The sequence below is a fragment of the Panthera tigris genome, chromosome D3 (genome assembly GCF_018350195.1).
Source record: "Panthera tigris isolate Pti1 chromosome D3, P.tigris_Pti1_mat1.1, whole genome shotgun sequence".
Taxonomy (NCBI): domain Eukaryota; kingdom Metazoa; phylum Chordata; class Mammalia; order Carnivora; family Felidae; genus Panthera; species Panthera tigris.
In genome coordinates this window covers 10,325,097-10,346,670 of record NC_056671.1, presented here as the reverse complement: position 1 = coordinate 10,346,670, position 21,574 = coordinate 10,325,097, and the positions used below count along the sequence as shown (strand labels likewise).

General features: G+C 50.0%; 1 protein-coding gene across 1 annotated transcript in view; it reads right to left on the bottom strand.

Annotated features, from left to right (window-relative positions):
* The window catches only part of RPH3A (rabphilin 3A), a 280,825-nt gene that overhangs the window by 19,677 nt on the left and 239,574 nt on the right, over nucleotides 1–21,574 (bottom strand). Inside the window, exons 6-14 of the mRNA XM_042962164.1 lie at nucleotides 19,709–19,838; nucleotides 18,242–18,328; nucleotides 17,569–17,734; nucleotides 14,167–14,205; nucleotides 13,932–14,084; nucleotides 8,796–8,882; nucleotides 7,430–7,492; nucleotides 5,499–5,738; nucleotides 2,825–2,904 (exon numbers count right to left, since the gene is read on the bottom strand). Coding sequence (XP_042818098.1) covers nucleotides 2,825–2,904; nucleotides 5,499–5,738; nucleotides 7,430–7,492; nucleotides 8,796–8,882; nucleotides 13,932–14,084; nucleotides 14,167–14,205; nucleotides 17,569–17,734; nucleotides 18,242–18,328; nucleotides 19,709–19,838 — 1,045 coding nt within the window. The remainder of the gene's footprint in view (nucleotides 1–2,824; nucleotides 2,905–5,498; nucleotides 5,739–7,429; nucleotides 7,493–8,795; nucleotides 8,883–13,931; nucleotides 14,085–14,166; nucleotides 14,206–17,568; nucleotides 17,735–18,241; nucleotides 18,329–19,708; nucleotides 19,839–21,574) is intronic.

Genomic DNA, 21,574 nt, shown 5'->3' with positions numbered 1-21,574 from the left:
CAGTATCTGTTTCATGGAGCGGTATGACTTCAACACAGTCATACCTGTAAAGTGCTGGGCACAGAGCCTGGCCCATGGTAACTGCTGCGTTAAGGCTGGACTGTTATTTCTTCTTTTTTAAAAAAAAATTTTTTTTCTTAACGTTCATTTATTATTGAGAGACAGAGAATGAGCATGGGCGGGGCAGAGAGAGAAGGAGACACACAATCAATCCGAAGCAGGCTCCAGGCTCTGAGCTGTTGGCACAGAGCCCAAAGCGGGGCTCGAACTTACAAACCGAGAGATCATGACCTGAGCCGAAGTCGGACGCTCAACCGACTGAGCCATCCAGGCGCCCCAAGACTGGACCGTTATTTCTGAGATGGGAGGCGGTGTTCCAGAACAGGGAAGATGGGAGAGGAGAAGCTGGGGCAAGAGGGCTTGAGTTCTGGCCCTGGCCCCTGTACTCATTTCTGAGACCTCAGTTTCTTCACCCATAAAAAGGGGGATCACAAGGTCTGCCTGGCCCCCCTCACAGGGCTGGAATGAGGCTCAAGGGAGACACTGCGGGGGAAGGGAGTTTGGGGCAGGGATTACACTGGGCTTGTTTATATGAGCAACCCCAAGTTCCCGGGGCCCAGACACATTCTGTCAACTTCCTAGGCCCGGGCTGGGCAGACGTCCCTCCTCTGGGCTCCCGCTGTCCCTTCTCACAGCCCTAATCCCAAAGTCATGCATCTTTGTGCACCTGTTTCCCTATCTGTTCATGTTCTTGGGGGATGAAGACCTCTCCTATGAAGGGCGAGCTCTGGGCCCCGCACTAGCGAGTGTGGACAATGGAGACGGTGCCACAAAGCGGGGTGCAAGGGGGAGAGCTCGCAGAGCAGCATCGTGGGTAAGAACGCAGGCTCCTGAGCTGGACTACACTGGTTCAAATCCCAGCTCTGTCACTTCCTGGCTATGTGATCTGGGCAGGTCCCTTAATCCCTCTGTGCCTTAGTGTGTCCGTCTATAAAATGGGGATGATGATGATAGACCCTTCCTCATAGGTTGCTGTGAAGGTGAAGGGGAACAAAGTAATCTGCGGAAAGCCCCGGAGGGTGTGTGATCCTCAGGAAATGCTACGGCCACAGTTTCTTGGCTGTTTCCCCAAAGTGAGCCCCAAAGCAGGGCCAGCCCTTGTTCACTCTGGGATCGCCAGCATTCGGGACAGTGCCTGGTACAGAGGAGGTATTTAGCCGACGTTTCTGGAATGACTATTGGGGTCCCAACGTTGCAAACTGGCAGACGCTGTGCTTTTAAACTCTGAATGTGAACGTCTCTGTTTGGGGCCTGCTCAGTCCAGTTGACCACAGTTACCATCACAGCCGAACATCTCACGCACCTTCCTCACCTCCGTTACCAGCCCGGCCCGAGAGCGTGTGAGTTTTCTGTGGCCCTGTCTCCAGGGGGCTGGCATGGTGTGGCATTCCCCCATTTCTGGAGCTGAAAGAGGGGACCGAATGCCTGGGCATTGAGCCAGACTCCAATCCAGCTCTATCCCTACCTGCCGGGTGACCTCAGGCTTTAACCTTTCTAGGACTCAGTTTCCCCATCTGTACAATGGGGCTAATAATGATCCCCACCTCGGAGGTTCCCAGGAAGATATAATGAGATCATGAATGTGCTTCCCTCACGGTGCTACTGGAGGCCGGGGGTGGGTGCAAGCACGTGCTTGCTACGGTGACAGATACAAAATACACGCTCAATGCCTCTTCCGAGGACGCGACCTGGGTGTGTTGACCCAGGAGTGGTGCCAGGCACTGCTGAGCCTCGCTTATCTCCCAAACTGGGGCGTTAGGCAAGTGAAAAGGGGGGCTTTTAATCATTACAGCATCACAGGCGTGGCCAGGGACTGTCCTGGGCAGACGGGAAGATGTGGCCACCTTCCTCTTAATACTCAGTCATCCATCCTTGGGACGCCCCGCTGGCTCAGTCGGTTGGGCGTCTGGCTTTTGACTTCGGCTCAGCTTATGATCTCACAACTCGTGAGATCAAGCCCTGCATCGGGCTCTGCGCTGACAGCGTGGAGCCTGCTTGGGATTCTCCCTCCCCCTCTCTGTCCCCCCCCACTTACACACTCTCTGTCTTTCTCAGAATAAAAAAAAAAAAGTACAGTCATCCTTACGGGAGAGGCACATCATTATCCCCTATTTACAAATGGCACACTGAGGCACAGAGAGGCAAAGTAACTTTCCCCAAATCACACAGCCAGGAAGCAATGCTGGTATTTGAACCCGGCAGTCTGCTTCCTGAGCCTTGCTTCTTGTTTGTTCTTCCACGTGGACCAGGCTTGCAGTGGGGGGAACTCTGGTCAGTTACTTTCTGGGATCTGCACTGGCATCTCCAGCTTTCCTCGGGGTCTGGAGGTGAGTCCACTCACTCCCCCTGGGGCCCGCAGCAGGGAGATGTCCTTGCATCTGCAACAATGGTTCCCCTGCCCCCACCCCAGCCGCTGCTCCAGCCCGACAGTCACATCAACAGAAGGAGCCCTCGGTGGGCATGTCAGCTGTCAGGTCAGGCTGTCACCGCTTCCCCGGGCGGCGCCTCTTGGGCAGATTCCAGTTCTGCCCTTGAAGCCCGGCTGCCTCTGCTCCCGGGAGCTACAGATCAGTGAGCCCCTCCCCCCCCACCAGAGACCACCCCTGAAGAAAGTCCTCCAAAGGAAGTGGCCACGGTTACTTCCTGCCCCTTTCTCATTACCGTCACGGTCACAGATCAACAGGCCTGGTAACCCACGCCAACCCCGAGTCCCCTAGAAATGCCAGGGCATCCTAAGCGGTCCCCAGCTGGGCCTCTCACCTACCTTGGCTTTTATGATGGTGCAGTGCAGGGAGCTGTTGTCCTGGTCGTAGAGAAGACTGAACTCCAGGGCACCCAGGGTGGCTGAAGGGGGCAGAGGCAGGAACCGAGAGAACATTCATTCAGTCACTCGACAAACATTTCCTGAGCACTTACTAGGTGCCCAGTCTGGTCCAGGCATTGAGCCTACAGAGAGGAAGACTCGGTCCCTGCTCTGGACTCGCCATCCCGGCAGATCCTCTTCTACTTTGGAGCCCTCAGCACACCTGTGATCAGTGAATCGGGTGTGCGATTGCCAAGTTAACGACTTCCCATCCTGCTAGATTGAGAGCCCCATGAGGGCAAGCGCTGTGACTGTCCTGTTCACTGCTGGGCCCCCACTGGGCACAGTGCAGGAAACACAGTCGGTGCTCACTTACTTGCTAAAGGAATAAACGAATCCGGGCATTTGCCGTTACCTCTGCTTGGAATACTCTCCCTCTAGATCCTCACGTGGCTGCCACCTTCTCATCATCCACATCTCGGCTTAAACGTCACCTCCTCAGGGAAGCCCTCGCCGACCACTCCATCTAAAGCAGCCACCCCCGTGGCCATTGCCTTTATTTCCTTCCTGCTGTGCTATCTCTGTTTGAAATGAGCTCATTTGTATGTTAACTGTTTCTCTCCACTAGAATGTTAGTTCCGTTAGATTAGCCATCTTGGCTGCCTTTTTTTTTTTTTTTTTTTTTGGCCATGGTGTCTCTAGCACCTAGAATAGTTTGGGGCACATACTATGTACTTGATAAGTACTTATTGGTTATGAAGACGAGTGCATGAGTGAGTGAGCGGTACATATAGCTGAATACAGTATAGGATTGTTATAAATCACTGGCGTCAGCTCGTAAGAGGGACAGATCCAAGCTGGGAGGGATCATCTAGGCTCGGCAGGTCAGTGAAGAGACACCTAAGGCCGAAGGAAGGAGCAGTGGATACGGTTCTGGGCACAAGTGCCAGTGTGCAGAAAGGCGGAAAGGTGGGCCGGACACAGTGTGCATTTCCGAGGCAGGAAACAGTTCGTCGCTCACAAGGCAGTGGACCTTCCTACGCTCCTTTCCCGAGACTGCAGACCCATGACCCGTGGGAGAGCACAGGGGACAGAGGGGACAGCTGATATTTCATCCTGATCTATTTCACCCAGCTGATCTGCTACAGCCATACGACCGTCAGCCCCTCCACTCGCTGGCCCTGTGAGGTTGGACGGGTCCCTGAAGCTCTCGGAGCCTCAGTTTCATTATCTGCGAAATAGGAGGAGTAGAAGCAACTAGTCCCAGGCCGAGCAGGAAGACTCAATGAGCACGTGCACTGAACACACTTAGAAAAGCGCCCGGCATAAAATAAGCAAGTATGGACTGTTTTTACTTCTGATGTGCATACCACGTAACTAATAATTCCTCCTGTGTGTTTAGGACTATATAATGATAACGACTGCCAGTTTCACCTCCCAGGGGGTACCTCAGTTTACCACCCCCTCAGCTCCGTGCGGGAGGCAGTATTTGCTTCCCAGTTTACAACAAGGAGGGGTGACACGGGGGGACCAAGCCACGCCACTGATCAGGGCTGTTCGTCCACTTCTTCTGAGTGGGTTCAGTCTGTCCCCCTGACTCGGAGCCCCTGGGACGCCCCCAACCCCACAACACATGTTAGATCCAGACACGTGTCCTTCCACACCTCCCTCCAGCTCACAACGGCCACCCCAGCTCTCCCCTGCCGCTCCACACACACCCAGGATAAGTGCCACTGCGTGTGTGTGTGTGTCCCTAGGACTTCGGGTCCGAGTGGGAGAGGGACACAGCAGGCATTGTATAAATCACTGAAGGAATGGATGCAAGAGGAAATGTCTAGAAATATTTGAATCATGGTTAAAAAATTACTTCCAGAAGACACACAATAAAGAGTTTTGGAAACTAGTAAAACACACACACACACACACACACACACACACACACACACACACACAAATAATTGCAGAAGTGAGATGCTGGGTCGTATAATTCTGCTTGACTTGTGGACCCACCAAACACTGAACATCTGAGCATTGTCGATGTAGTTGAATTGTACTCTTTAAAGTGATTTAAATGAAAAAAAAAAGTTTTAAACAGAGAGGGAGGCAAACCATAAGAGACTCGAATGCGGAGAACAAACTGAGGGTTGACGGGGGGGCTGGGGAGGGGGGGAAATGGGTGATGGGCACTGAGGAGGGCACTTGTTGGGATGAGCACTGGGTGTCGTACATAAGCGATGAATAATGGGAATCTACCCTCAAACCCAAGAGCACACTGTATACACTGTATGTTAACTAACTTGATAATAAATTATGTGTGTATATATATATATATATGTGTGTGTGTGTGTGATTTACATAAGTTGTGTGTGTATATATATATATATATATATATATATAAAAGTGATTTACATGGCAACTTTGATGTTACGCTTTTCATCACAATAAAAAATACACAGCACCTTCTCTTTAGAAAGCAGAGGTCATTTTTTGAATTCAGCAACACAAACTTGTATCTTTATAACTTGATTGATACAGCTTATTAGGCTTCGCATACTGGGGGGGCTATTCTGATGTCCCCGGGGACGACGCCCCGAAGTGACTTTCCCCAAACACTCCTCCCCTAAGTGCCACCTACTTGCTTCATCCGAATCGTAGCTGTTGGCTTCTTCCTCCTCGTCCTCCGGGGGCGGGGGCTGGCGGGCAGGGGCCACGGCGGGCTGGGGAGCCGCAGCAGCCGCTTGGGAATAGGGGCCCGGTGGGTGGCCCCCTCGGTCCTCCCTGGCTCCAGCTGCTGAGTAGCCCCCAGCTCCCCCTGTTCTGTCCTCCCGGGCTGGGGCGGTGGCCCCTGCGTAGCTGGGCTCACCGGGAGCCACCTCTGCAGAGGAGATGGGGAGAGGGCAGGAAAGAGGCAGCTGAGCCTCTGTGTCTGTGTCTGAGCCACTGTGGCAGCATTACCGTTAGTCATGAGCACCTACTGTATACCAGGAGCTTGGCAAACCTTGCACCAGAACTACCCCGGCCCGGCCACGGAGGATCACCATATCCAGTCGACGGGGATGGGGCAGGTGGGGGGGGGGGCCATGATGTCATTCACCAATTCTCAGAATGTTGCCTTTGTCAAAACCACCTAGGGAAGCTTGCAAAAATGCAGGTTCCTGGGCCCCACCCAGACTGAGTAGGCAGTGCAATGGGGCCCGGGAGTCTATGTCTCATAACAAGTCCCAGGAGCTGATTCAGACGTGGGCAGAACAGACCTCAGGGGGGCACTGATCAGCGGTGTGGTTCTGCAGCCAGACGGCCTGGGTCTGAATCTCCGCTGTGTGACCCGGGGCAAGTTACTTAAAGTCTCTGAGCCTCAGTTTCCTCGTCTGTAAAGTGGGAATTATGACGCTGAAGGCACTCAAAGAGTACCGGCTAATATTTTAAAAATTATCTACTACATGATAGGGGCACCTGGGTGGCTCAGGTCATGATCTCACAGTTCGTGAGATCATGTCCTGCATCGGGCTCTTCACTGAGAGAATGGAGCCCTCTCTCTCTCTCTCCCTCTCTTCCCCTTCCTTGCTCAGGCATGCACACTCTCTCTTTCAAAATAAATAAACTTACAAAAATATATAACCTACTACATGTATATTACTTGACATAGTATCTGGTGAGTTAGGAAGCAATGATTAAGCTGTAGCCATGGTAACCGAAGATGATGCATAACATCATATGCAAGAATCACGGTCACTTAGCGTGACCTTAGTCCACTCGAGGCCACGTGCTAGAGTTTTATGTGTATTCGTTTGTCTAATCTTCCCATCAATTCTGTGAGGTAAATCCTTGTGTTATTCCCATTTTATTTTTTGTTTACTTATTTTCGGGAGGGAAAGAGACGGGGGAGGGGGAGGGGCAGAGAGAGAGGGAGACACAGAATGTGAAGCAGGCTCCAGGCTCGGAGCTGTCAGCACAGAGGCTGACGCGGGGCTCGAACCCATGAACCATGAGATCACGACCTGAGCCGAAGTTGGACGCTCAACCGACTGAGCCACCCAGGCGCCCCAACTCTCGATTTGTTTTTAAGAGAGAGAAAGAGAAAGAGAGAGAGCGAGCAGGGGAGGGGCAGAGAGAGAGGGAGCCACAGAATCTGAAGCAGGCTCCAGGCTCGGAGCTGTCAACACAGAGCCTGATGCGGGGCTCGAACCCACGAACCATGAGATCATGACCTGAGCTGAAGTCGGGCACTTAACCCACTAAGCCACCCAGGCATCCCTCCCATTTTAGAGATAAGGAAATTGAGGCCCAGGGAAGGAAGTTAAGTGACTTGCCCAGGGTCACGTAGCTGGGAAGTGAAGGAGCCGGGATTTGACTCCGGGGAGTCCGTGCTCTTAACCACTGTACGCTCTGTCCTTTTCTATTTAATCTTGGTAAGGAGTATCTAGAGTTTTGGAATCAGGGGGTCCCTCAGAGCTCATCCGATGGGTCTCTGGGCACAGCTGGGGAAGGTCTGGCAGCCCGGGCTCTCTCACAGGAGGTGGGAGGGCGTGGCCACTGGACAGGTATGGGAGGAGGGGGAACACTTGCCTGGTCTGTGATCTGGAAAGCGTCCTGCTGGCCCAGGGCTGGCTTTGCCGCCTCCTGGAGGCCCTGAATGGGGAAAAGAGAGAGGGGTGGAGCACAGGTGGCATGATTTCCCTGTTCTTCCCTCTCCCCCCTCATGTCGGGTTGTGGACACAGGCCTGGGGGCAGCAGGCGATGAGAAGGAGCCTCCAGGGCTGCAGGAATGGCCCCACTGGGGACTCTGGGGTCAGAAAGGCCTGGGTTCAAGCCCCAATGCTTCCTTCCTGGGTCTACACAACGAGGATGCCTGTACCTGCTTGTCATGTTTCACGGGCTGTTATGAGGTTGATGGACGAATGGAGTAAGGATTGTTTGTGAGGGGACGGGCAAGTTTATACCCGGAGTCCCCCACTGCTACAGGGCCATTACTGGTCCAGCGGAATTTTTACAACTACATTTCCCAAAGCCTGGGATGGGGCGGGGGGAGAGCCGAGGGGGCACGAAAGATCATTCAACCACCCAGGGAGAGAGTCGCGTCAGTCTCCACTGCCCTTCAATACCGACTCCATCGTGGAAATGTCTCATTCAGCTGTCACTTTGTCTCTAACCTTTGTGAATTTCCCTTCTGAGCAAAAAAAGGACAGAGCTCGGACTCAGAACCTTCCTCAGGCCAGCGTACTGAGAATCTCACTGCGCTGTTTAATTTTCATGACATTAATTTTTAGAACTACCTTCTGCAATGGGTTGAATTGTATTCCCCCAAAGGATGTTGAGGTTCTAGCCCCCAGTCCCTGGGAACGTGGCCTTATTTGGAAAGAGGTTTCTTTGCCGATGATCAAGTTAAGATCACGCTCTGTCTCTGTCTCTCAGAAATGAATAAACGTTAAAAAAAAAATGGAGCAAAATGTTAACAGCACCAATGAGGCATCGCTCCTATTGTTTCATGCAATCCGCATTTGTTTAGATTTTCCCATATGACTCGTCTCTTTGGCCACCAATTTTTCCTGAATCTCACACTACTGTTCTGGGAACCATGTGTCCCCAACATTTGCTTGAGAGAGGAGTTTGGGGATGGCGAGTTCTCTCAGTTGCATTTTTCAAGCGAACCAATTTGAGGAAAGACGCGAAGAAATGAGAGAGAAGGAGGCAGATGTATGAGGTAAGGACGGTGGCGGAGAGTGACCCGACAACGAGGAGGGAAGGGGGCAGAGGCCGAGGCATTTCACTACTTCTGTCTGGCCCCTGCTCCACCTGCCCGCCCGGAGGATTACTCATTCTGAGGGTTTTGGTGGTGGCTGTGGCTCTGCACGAAGCCGGCGGGCTCTGCAAGCAAGGACGGGAGGTCCCAGGGTCACAGCTGGGTGACAGGTGGGGGTGGGGCGGCAGGTACCTGGCTGCCCGGGCTGTGGAGGGGCTGGGCTCTGCACGGAGGCGGGGGCCGGTCTGGAGGCCTGGACTGAGTTTGCCCGTCGCAAACCTGCAGGGGTAAGGAAAGGAGACAGCCCGTCATGTCACACACACACACACACACACACACACACACACACACACAGTGGACACGGGAGGAACCTTGGGTCTGGTCAGCTGGCACGAGGTAATGCCTTCCGGGTTTGAACTGAGTGCAGGCTCCGATGCTCTCTGCTCCTCCAGACCCTCTCCTCCCCCTCCGGTGCCTTCTCTCTTTGCAACACTCAGATGCCCTGAACCAGGTCACAACAACGACACGGGTGTTGAAAAGGGAAGGATGCCACCTCCACCTGTGTGACCTTGCACAAGCGACCTATCCTCTCCGGGCCTCGGTCTCCTCGCCTGCGAAATGGGGATAAGAGTACCTACTTTTTAGGGTTGTGGTGGAGATGCTGTGATGACATACAGGCAACGTGCTCAGAACAGCACTTGGCACGGAGTAAACACCGAATATTATTATTATTATTATTATTATTATTATTATTATTATTGAATCTGGTCTCTCTCTTCACATGGGCCTAGCTCTGCATCCCGGTTTCTTGTATAAGCTGTGTGACTTTAGGATGGTCATTCACCCTCTCTGCATCTCTGAGCTCTACCTACTGATAATAATGAGTTGTCATATATTTAATGCTTACCATGTTCCAGGGACTTCAGATATAAGAGGTTGTTTAATCTCTGTACCCCATGAGGTGGGCGCTGATTTACCTCCATGTTACAAATGGGGAAGCTAGGCACAGAGGGCTAACATCTCTTGCCGGGTTAATGGCAAAGCCAGGATCTGAACTCAGGCATTTGCTCTCCGGAGTCTGCCTGAGACCATGAGGTGCTACTGTCTCCTCCAGAGCTACTGGAGGATCAAATGGGATAAGGTACACAGCAGGTCCTGACATCCAGAAGGCAGGACGTTCCTGGAAGAAAGCCCTTTCTCACTTCTCTGGGCTGGATCCCGCCTTTCCTGAACTCAGCCCTGTGTCACTGGAGAGATGCTTGAATGCTAATGACAGAAGGTGCTTTGCCACGGCTGGCTGGGGGCTGACCCGTCCCTCTGTCTTGTCCCTGGGTCCTTGTTCATTCCTTCATCCATTCACTCACTCATTCAACAAGCGTTCATTGTCTACGAACTGCCAATCCTGATGGACAAAAATCACCTTGATTCCTCCAGGAGCAGATGGCCCTGTCAGAGGAAGGAGGCAGACGCTGAAATAATGAGTTTATAAAACAGCAATAACAGTGAACATCCACTGAGCGCTTCAAATGTGCCAGGCCGTGAGCCTCGCCTCAGGGAACCCTCACAACTTGACACCACGCGTACCGTTATGGTCCCCGTTTGCGGTCAAGAAAAGGGAAGCTAAGTGTGCCCAAGGTCACGTATCTAGGAAGTGGCTAGGACCTCCGACCAGGCTCACCCGGCTCCGGAATCCCGTGAGTAATAATGCACACCGGCCCTCACGGCATGTCAGGCTCTGTTCTGAGATCTGAGGTTTTAGTTTACTTAATCCTTTAGAGCAACCCGCGATAAGAATGATTACCATTATCATTTCCATTTGATGATAAAGGAAAGCCCAGTGCCCCGATCTGTAAAATGGGAACACCCAGCTGGTAAGTGGTCGAGCTGGGGTCTGACCCCACACAGTCTTTGATCTGGTATTTGTGCACTTGGCATTGAACTGAAATGGCCATACAGGTAAAGAAGTAACATCACGGGGGATGGAGGTGAGGGGTGACCTCTGGCTGGGGGGATGGGGACGCTTCACGGTGAAGATGGCCTTTGGATTTGGAGTTTGGGTTTTTCCAACCCAAACGGAGGTCGTCGATGCACAGGCGACCTCTGTAGCATAAAGCAAAGTCAGGATAGCTCTGGTTTATTCCATGGCATTAACTCCAGGTCCCAGATCTGGAGAGAAAGGGGTCCTGGGAGGCATCGGGATTACTGAATGGAAGATGCGGAGGACAGCTGATTCTTGTCAAGGATCTGGGGCCCGAGTTGCAAGTTGTTCTCAGCACTCCTGGTGGGACCCCCTCTGGGGCTTAGGCTCGTCACTGAGGGCTTCCGGCATGACGGAACCTTTTCTTACACAGCAAGGGCAGCTGGCCTACAGATCAGGAACGGTCGCAACCACCCCTTCCTCCGATGGCACAAAAAGGGTGGCACAGACATGTCTGTGTTTTGGAGCAGGAGACCCCTCTGACCGACCTCAGCGCCACTAGGCAGGATTTGCATTGCCATAGCTATGAGATGTGTGGATAATATAAAAATTGCAAGACGCTGGCTCTTCCTCTGCTCAGGATCCTTCTGCGGCTCCCTGACACCCTCAGGAAAAAGTCCAAACTCTTTTCTCTGACTTTTCAGGCTCTCAAACAATGGTTCTCAAACTTCAGCATTCACCGAAATCACATGAGGAGTTTGCTTAAGAAGTGCAGCGTTTCTGGAGAGATGCTTGAATGACGGAAATGCTTCTGGATTCTGGATTCCGGATCCCGGTCCCAGAAATTCTGATTTCGTAGGTCTGAAATGGGGCAGTGCTTTCAACACTCACCTAAGGTGCCTGGATCTGCCGACCCCCTGTCTTCTACTGCTCTCTCAGGGAGAGGGATTCTGGCTACAACACGCTTTAGATGGTGACAAGCACTGAGTAGAGCTGTGTGTCAGAACTCTGGGGACTCGGAGGAGGGAGCAATGAACTCTTCTCAAGGTGAAGCAGGGCGGATGCTACGAGTTTCATAGACGAGGGGACATTACACCGACTCGAGGGACAGGGGATCCAAATGTGGCTCGGGAATACCGTGTGACGGCCTTTTCCCTCAACAGGCAAAATAATACACGGGCTAAAAGCACAGTCTTCAATATACAAAAGTTAGCTAAAAATAGATCAAAGACCTAACTGTAAGAGCTAAAGCTAAAACCACAAAGGTCTTAAAAGAGCACACTCAGGGAAAATGTCACGACATTGGCTTTGGAGCGACTGTTTGAATATGGCACGCAAAGCGCAGAGAACAAAAGAAAATTAGAAAAATTGGACTTCATCGAAATTAAAAACTTCTGTGCGTCAAAGGACACTATCAATGGGGTGCCAAGGCAACCCACAGAATGGGAGAAAATACCTGCGGATCATAGATCTGACAAGGGATTAATATCCAGAATATATAAAGAACTCCCGTAAGTCAACAATAATAAAACAAACATCCCAAATGAAAAGTGGGCAAAGGACTGGAAGAGACATTTCTCCAAAGAGAATATCTGAACAGCCAATGAGCACATGCAAAGATGCTCAATGTCACGAATCATCAGGGAAATGCAAATCAAAAACATGAGATATTGCTTCCCACGCATTACGATGGATACACACACATACTATATATATACATGTGTGTGTGTATATATACACACACACATATATGTATATATCCTACATATACAGAGACGCATGTATGTATATATAAACGTTGGTGAAGACATGGATTAACTCGAACCCTTGTATATTTCTGGTAAGACTGTAAAAATGGTGAGGCCACTGGGGAACACAGTATGGTGGTTCCTAAAAAATTTAAGCATAAATTTACCATATGATCTATCTATTCCACTTCTATACATATATATATATATATATATACCCCAAAATTAAGAGCAGGAACTCAAATCGATACTTGTACACCAATGTTCATTACGCACAACAGCCAAAAGGTGGAAACAGCCCAAATGTCCATCAACGGATGAATGGATAAACAAAATGTCTACCCACAAAAGGCCACATACTGTGTCATTCCATTTATGTGAAATGGCAAGAATAAGCAGATCCACAGTGGTCAGTGGATTCCAGGGGCTGGCGGGGGGTGGGGGGGAATCAGCGTTTAATGGGTACAAGGTTTGTTTGAGATGGTGAAATCGTTCTGGAGATGGTTAGTGGTGACGGTTGCATGACAATGGGAATGGACTTGGGGCCCCTGAACTATATACTTCGAAGTACTTGAAATGGCAAATTTAATAGTAGTGTATATGTTTTACCACCATTAAAAAAGATTTTTTTTAAAGCATCGTCAATAAAAACTTCACCTCTGGAAGGGGAAACTCAAGAAGCACAGGCTTTAATGTCGGACAGACACGGGTTTCATTTCCATCTGAACCAATTGACAGCTGTGTGACTTAGGGCAAATGGCATCAATTCTCTGGGCCCAGTTTCTCCATCTGTTAAATGGGAATAATAGGAATCTTCGCAAAAGGATTTGGGGGTATGACAAGGATCAAATGAGATGATGTACGTGAAGAGCTCGGGACAATGTCTGGCACATGGTAAGTACTCAACAAATATTCCGTGATGTTGTAGACCTGAGAAATTCTTCTTTTTCTGTGAATCTGAACCATAGGTTCACTAGGGGGTGTGCACAGTGGATTAAGCACAAGGTACGTGCCCAGCTCTCCTGCCAAGAAGAAGAGGGACTAAGGGCCTAAGCTCTACACCCACTATTCAGGAAGAGAAGCCAGAGGTCAACATGGGACCTAAATATTCAGCCCATCTAACTTGGGACCTGGTCCAAAAGTCCAAGTCCAGGAATCAAGGATTCCCACCATCATGCACTCTCGCCAAATAAATCCACTCTGAGTGCAGCTGGAGGTGCTGGGACCCAATGAGATGAGAAGCGGCCTGGCCGAGCTGACCTACCCCATCCTCGTGGACAGCAGAGGACGCCGGCCAAGAGAAGAAAGAACTTGGGTGGGTCTGTGAGAGGGAAGCTTCCCTACTGTACTCAAAAGTACGTTGCATTTTCCTCAGGGCTTCCAGGGAGGAGGGCAAAAAACCCACATTTTCCTTACATTTGGCGTTAGAGCAGGAAAGGGATATAACCCAAAGTATGGATGTGCAGGGTAAGAACTGTTTCTGAGCTCTGTCTTTCCTCTACCATAGACTAGAACCAGCATCTAGAACAGAGCGTGGCACACAGTAGATACTCAACAGATACTGAACGAATAAATGAATTAAAACATTGTCCTCCCCGCCCCCCAACTCCTTTTGATTCTCCTCCTCCAGGAAGCCCATCTAGATTTGCCCATGTCTCCTACCGGCTGGGCTCCGGCTGGAGTCAACGGCAGCCCCACCGTGGCCATGGTCCCAGCTCTCTGAGTCCCGGCTGGATGAGCTCATGCGTGCCTCGGAGGCCCTGCGCACAGGAGGCCCATAGCTTCCTCGCCCGGGGGCAGAGGCCAAGTCAGGACCTGGAGGGAAAAGCACGTATTAAATGGAGAAAGGGCCAGAGAGGGATGGGATAAAGTAGAAGACAGAGTGGGCAGGACCTACCTGTCTTCTGACCTGGGCCCCTCCGGTCTTCCGTGTCACCTGGAGAGAGAGAGATGAAGAGAACTTGTTTTATGGTTTCTGGAGAGCTGCCACTTAAGGAACACACAAAGGGGCCCACTGCCACCCCTAGGAACTTCTAAAAAGTGAACTGAAAGTCTCTTCTCCTTTCTTCCCCTGTGGTGTAGCTCCCGTTTACAATCTCACATGATTTCCTTGGCATGCACACGCACATGTGAGCACACACAGGCTTTCAAAACAGCAAACTGGGATCCTCGGTCAATGATCACACAAACTGTTCTAGAATGTGCTCAATTGATTTGATTTTCCCCAGGACTCACTCACCGAGCATGCTCCCACCTCAAGTCCTTCTGCACATCACATTCTCAAACGTTCCATGAGCCCTCTCTACGCTTCTCTCCAAACACCGTCTCCGTAGACAGCCCTTCTGTGGCCACTCCATCCAACACAGACCCTCCTGCCCACGTCTGTCCCCCTCACCCGCTTCATTTTGCCTCTGGCTGTCATCACCACTGATATTCTATTATATTTGCATATGCTGTTTGTCGAGTATCTGTTTCCCCCAGTAGAATTTTAGCTGTGCGAGGACAAGGAGTTTGTCCGTTCCATTTATCACTGTATTCCTAGGGCACAGAACAGAGCCTGGAACTCGTTGGGCATTCAGTAAATATTTGTTAAAAGAATATTGTAAGCTCCTATCATGGGCATAATTCAAAATCTATCATACACATTTACATCATTGGATTCTAAAAGATGCCTAACATAGCATGCTATGGCTAGATCATAATCTATTAGACAATCCCATTAATGAACATTTGGGTTTCTCCAGTGGTTCTGCGATAGAAAATGGCACATAGAAAGTGATATAATAAATATACTTACACATAGATCTTTTTATATTGGTCCTTTTAAACCTTTTTTAATATTTATTTACTTTTGAGAGAGAGAGACAGAGCACAAGCTGGGGAGGGGCAGAGAGAAAAAGAGACACAGAATCTGAAGCAGGCTCCAGGCCCAGAGCTGTCGGCATAGAGCTGGGCGTGGGGCTCGAACTCACAAACAGTGAGGTCATGACCTGAGCCGAATTCAGATGCGTAACCGACTGAGCCACTCAGGTGCCCCTATGTTGGTCCTTTTATTGCTGTTAAATATATTCCTAGATAGGGATTGCTGGATCAAATGGTATATACACTTCAAATTTTAATAAATTCTGCCATAATACTTTCCAGAAGGCTGGAGGTGACTTATAGTCCTACCAATAGTTTATAGGGTATTGATTTCCGCCACATTCATCAGCACTGGATGTTGTTACCAATACTTTTTTAGGTGTCACTGTGCAACGCTGGTGATGTTACTTCTTTCTAGCGACGTGAGTGGGTGTCACATCAACCGTAGTCTTGGAGTTAATGCTTTGTCCAGAGTTTATGTGATAAGCTAATTCATACTATTTATGTGCGTATGTGTCTGTGTCTACGTGATTAACGTGATATAACATTGGCCAACATTTACTGAGCGCTACATCGTGCAAAGCACTTCCCATGTAGTATCTCATGTAACCTTCAAAATAACCCGGTGAGTTATTCAGCCCATTTCATAGGTGAGGAAAGAGTCTCAGAGGGCCAGGCGATTTGCCCAAGCTCATGCAGCTGGTAAGTAGCAGAGAAATGAGATTCAGGTCCTCCTGGTCTCAGATGTCCCAGATCTTGACAGTTATGCCATATAGTCTTCTCAGCCTACGGGGAATAGTGCTTAACCAGGAAGAAGGAAGTCTTGGGGGTGAGTGTGGGGGCTCCTCGGGGATGCAGTGTATATCGAGAATTTGGTATTTCTCTGCCAAGGAGCAGAAATTGCTCATGCCGTGTCAGGAGGAAAACATCTGGTGAATGCCATGTGGGTGCCAGGCACGACCCGGGGCACCTTGAGAAGTCATCTTACAGGAGGCATAGTTGGACATTTGAACTTTTGAGACCTTCAACTATAACTTTCCTTTCAGAAACACTGCCTGCGCTCAACTCCAGAACCATCATTCAGACCAGATTTTATCATTTACTGTTAGCTGAAATTATTACAGGGGCCTCATCTGGTCGGACCTAATGGTCTCACTCAATTATGATATGTTTTGATAGTAGTCGCTTTTTTTCTTTTAACTTTTTTTTTGCCTCTCCCTTTTATCATCATCATTTTACTAATTAATCGTAATGCTTGGGTAATAGGGATAATACCCACAGTCATGGTAATTTTCTTTTATGAATTCCCCTTTTGCTCAACTTTCACTTTTAATTAGTACAATCTCAGATATGCTGATGGTTGATAGCAGAAGTATCAGGGACAAGGAAAGCCTTCTCAGCAAATCCCCCTCGGGCTCCAGTGTGCATTTTGGTGACAGAAGTCTCTCGGCTTCTAGTTTTAATTCCCACCTCTGTTGTACCTCTAAATACTCCATCAGGGATGACGGTGAAAGCTTTTGGCAGCCTGACATTGCTGGAGACTTCCCTGTTCTACCCTCTTTTTAAAAACCGTTTTAAAGTCCACTATTATACAATAGTATTATTGTGTAACGCTATACGATACAGTGTCACATTAGTTTTAGGTGTACGATAGTGAGTCAACACTTCCCATACAACACCCACTGTGCGTCCTGACAAATGCTCTCCTTAATCCCCATCGCTTCTTTCACCCATCCCCCCACCCTCTCTCCTCTGGTAACTGTCAGTTTGTTCTCTATAATTAGGAGTCTGTTTCTTGGTTTCTCTCTCTCTCTCCCTTTGCTCATTTGTTCTGTTTCTTAAACTCCACATATGAGTGAAATCATATGGCATTTGCCTTTCTCTGACTGACTTATTTAGCTCTGCATTATACTCTCCATCTCCGTCCATGTCGTTACAAATGGAAAGATTTCGTTCTTTTTTTATGGCCGGGTAATATCCCTGTGTGTGTGTGTGTGTGTGTGTGTATGTGTGTGTGTGTGTGTGTGTGTATCTCACATCTTCTTTATCCATCATCAATCTATGGACACTTGGGCTGCTTTCATATCTTGCTTATTGTAAATAGTGCTACTATAAACACAGGGGTGAATGTATCCCTTTGAATTAGTGTTTTTGTATTCTTTGGGTAAATACCCAGTAGCGCCACTGCTGAATCATAGGATAGTTCTATTTTTAAATTTTGAGGACACTCCATATGGTTTTCTACACGGGCTCGCTATGCTACCCTCTTGACAAAGGTTCATGGTGAGTTGTGCAGTGGACATAGGGGTCCTAAATCCAGAGGCTGGCTGTCCACCAACTGGGTGGAAACACGGTCACGATGTCAGGACATCCTCTAGGTAGACCAGTTAGCCAAGACCTGTCCGTGGTCCTGAAAGGAGAAACTGTTTTGTTGTACCTCGGGTTGGAGCCCGGGCAGCATGCTTGGGCTCAGGAGTGACCTGCTCAGGGACAGCAGGCTCACTGACAGGCTCCTGGGGCTTGGTCTTCCTTATAGGCATAGGCTGTGGGAGGACCTGTTTGGGGAATCCCTTGAAGAACCACGCTCCAGAACGCTTCCACACCTGGGGGAGGACAGGGAGAGGATGAAGACATGGCAACCATGCACTATTAGCCCTGCCTTCGTGAGTGCCAGTTTTTACCTTTGCTCCCTGCACTCAGCACACCGACACACCACATAGCCTGTCACAACTCCTCTTTGATTCACACAACAACCCCAAACACTCCGTAGAGAGGGCCTGAGTACACCCATCTCCTGGATGGGGAAATTTGAGGATCAGAAAGGTGACGAACTAGTATAAGGTCACACAGCACCTGCCACCTCTTACACGCGGTGAGCTCCCTACGTCGAGGAAGAGTCAAGTCACAGAAGCGGGAGATGAGAAAAGAACTTCATTCAAACACTCACTGAACAGTCCTGTCAGTGTTCACAGCTGAGCTGGTTCCTTGTTACCAATCCCGTAAGACCTACACCTAACCAGGCTCCCCAGCCCTCAATGGCCACCCTGCTTCCCGGCTGGCAGTGAGGAGGGGGGGATTGGACAGATAGGGACGGTGACCGGTCCACTCACCTCTCTCTGCTCGATGCAGATTTTACAGAGCCACACGGAATGCGGGCGGTTATTGGAGGTCTCCACTCCACACTTAGTGCAGACGTTCTGGGGACAAAACATAGCCCAGTGCACACTCACATACACCAGGCTCCGAGCTGCCAGTGATCGGGGCCAAGGGGCTGGGAGGCAACAGAGCCCCTCTCTCTCTTGGTGGATAGAAAGAGCTGGAACTCCCCATTTCTCACCTCCCTCTCATGACCAAGGCCAGCTAGGATTAAAGTTCCAATTTGAGTTTTGATTTCCAATAATGAGAACTGGAGTCATCCTCCAGCACTGGATGAGTATATTCTCTGGAATTTTCCAAGAGTCCCTGTGGGGTCTGAATTTTTGGCATCCATATGGGGGAGATCACTGACATGATTTTTAAAGAGGAAAGCCACATATTTATTTTTTCTTTCTTTCCCTTTTCTTTTTTCTTTCTTTCTTTCTTTCTTTCTTTCTTTCTTTCTTTCTTTCTTTCTTTCTTTCTTTCTTTCTTTCTCTTTCTCTCTCTCTCTCCTTCCCTTCCCCTTCCTTCCTTCCTTCCTTCCTTCCTTCCTTCCTTCCTTCCTTCCTTCCTTCCTTCCTTCCCACATGAATCTGACATTACCTAGATTATGGCTGCACGTTCAGCTCCTTGAAGAGAAGGAAGTTACCTGTGCAAATGCCATGACTGTGATGGAACATTATACTTTTGGCTGAGTTTCCTGGCAGTCAAGACAAAATGGAAAACTCAATAGGTCATGGAATTTTTACTATGTGGCTGACTGCAGAAGACAAGTTTTGGGGCATAAACTTTCCCCAATACCTCATTCTAAATGCTAAGTGGGACCCCAAGCAGGAGATGCCAAGTGACATTCTGGATGTCCCCAGCTCACATGTTCCCCTGAATTCCTTTCCAGGGAATTCAGGCAGACCCAATATCTGTGTCCTGGAACTGTCACGTGCAGACAGCTTGAGGAGAGGGTGCAGGGTGGAGGGAGACTCCTTTAAATACTCAAGAAGCCCAATGGCCCTAACTGGGCTGGAGAGGGCTTTCTAAGCCAGGGTAAGAGGATGCTGGGTAAACCTTCCATGTTCACACAGGTGTAGACACCTGCCCAGCATGTTCTTTAGCCTGACACATAGCCTGCTAAGCTACGACCAGGATACCTGCAGGCTCACCCATAGCCTACATCCTATCTCAGGTTCCCATGTTCATCCCAGATGGAGCTGAGCTCCAAGGGGACAGAGGGGTCAGAACATCTTCCAGAAGAGGAACCAGGGTTCAGGGTTGCCTAGAAGATAGCTGGGCATGGGAGCGTCCCCAAAGGAATCATATTCTGGCAACTACCGTGCAGAATCCAAGCTCCGTCCCCAAGACCCAGGGTCCCCCAAGGCTCGAGCCCAGGCTCAGCCCCCTGCATGTGATGAGAAGGGCAGCAGGGAGGAGGAGGATGCTAGTACCTTTTTACAGTCCTCACACACCACACAGGTGGAGCCCAACATCCCCAGCTGTTCTCCACACAGTATGCAGCGGTTCACCCCGTCCCCAGCCACGTTCTTCCTCATGTTCTCCAGACGGTCCACCAGGCGCCTGGAAGCAGACACAGAGTAATGAGGGCCTCATAGGACCGGGGACCACCGGCATCTCCTAGTATCAGGCTGATGGTCTTGACCTTCTCTGAGTCATGGACTCTTGGGTGTCCGATGAGGACTCTTGGACCCTTCCCCAGAAAAAGGCATGTGTGCATGAAATTCTGATTCGTTTTCAGAACACCACAGACCCATATCCCAGATCTCCCACCTCCTTCTATTGACTTCAGATTAAACACCTTCTCTACACTTACTATCTCACATCACCTCCTCCAGAGAAAACTGCCTTCTGGGCTCCAGATCCCTTTATCTAATTGTCGACGTGACGTCTTCACTCGGATGTCTTCGTTGCCATCTCAAAGTTTACTTTCAGCTGCTCCTCATCTTGGCTGTTCTCCAACCCCGTCCCTAGCACACCTGCTCCCATTCTCAGGAGGGAGCTGGACCCGGCCCACCCCTCCAAGGACCGGGTTCCCGCTGGGGGCACCACGGGCATGAGAACCACCGGGATACAACTTGGGTATCAGAGGTTCTAGAAGGACCCTGGGAGCCACCTGATGCTGACTCTCCCCACAAGCCTCCTCGCTCCTGCCATCCCCTCAAAGTGCTCGGATTTGCGGTGTTTAAAATAGCAACTTCTCCCTTTGTGTTTCATTCAACAGAGAGCCACTCTGTCCAGGGAAGAGCCAGGAGCAGCCTGCGGGCTCCAGAGCCTCTGCTGTGACCCAGATTGGACGGAGCTGCTTCGGCAGGCAGGGCGCACAGAGCCAGAGGCAGCACGCTCCTCCTTTCCTCCCCCTCATCTTCCCTTCCCCCTCTCCCTGTGTTTTCCCTAGAAATTGTTTTTATAGGATGATGGGTGGGGCGGGAACCAGGAGCAAGCCCCCCAGTCCACGGTCTCAGATGACCTAGAATAACAGTAGCCGATGTGCACTGAGCACTTAGTACGTGCCAGCTACAGAGATAAGCACTCCACATCAATTTTCTTAAGGACTCCTTCCAGTAGTACTATACGCTGAGCACTATTCTTGTCCCCATTTTCCAAATGGGAAAACTGAGGCACAGAGAGGCTAAGTGATTTACTCAAGTCGCACAGTTGGGAAGTGGAGAAAGCTGGGATCCAGACCCAGGCAGTTTGTCCTGAGTTCCTATTCTTTTATTTTTATTTTTATTATTATTATTACTATTATTTTATTTTGAGAGAGAGAAAAAGCACAAGCGGGAAGAAGCGGAGAGAGAGAGAGAATTCCAAGAAGGCTCCACACAGTCAGGATGGAGCCTGATGTGGGGCTCAAACCCACGAACTGTGAGATCATGTCCTGAGCCGAAGCCGGACGCTTAACTGACTGGCTCATCCAGGTGCCCCCGGAATCTCTGTTCTTAACTGCAATACACCCTGCTGTTATGTGCCAGGCAGAGCCATGGGGGTCTTCTGGAACAGTCTGATCTCCACCCTGCTGGATCCTTCTGCAGGCCCTACACCAAGGGACCCTCAATGATTGGTAAGTAGGTACCAACTCACACACACCCAGTTACCCTAGCTGGTTCTGTCCATCTCACTTCCCTGAGCTTGGGACAAGACACCCAACAGCTGCCCCACCATTTTGTTTCCCGGAAAAGCCCTTAACAGAGGATTGAGAAAGCTGGGGGTTAGCCCTGGAGTTGGACTCTCTGGGCTTCAATTTCCTCATCTGTAAAACAGAAGGAGTTGGGTTGTCAAGCTGTGCTTTATGGCAC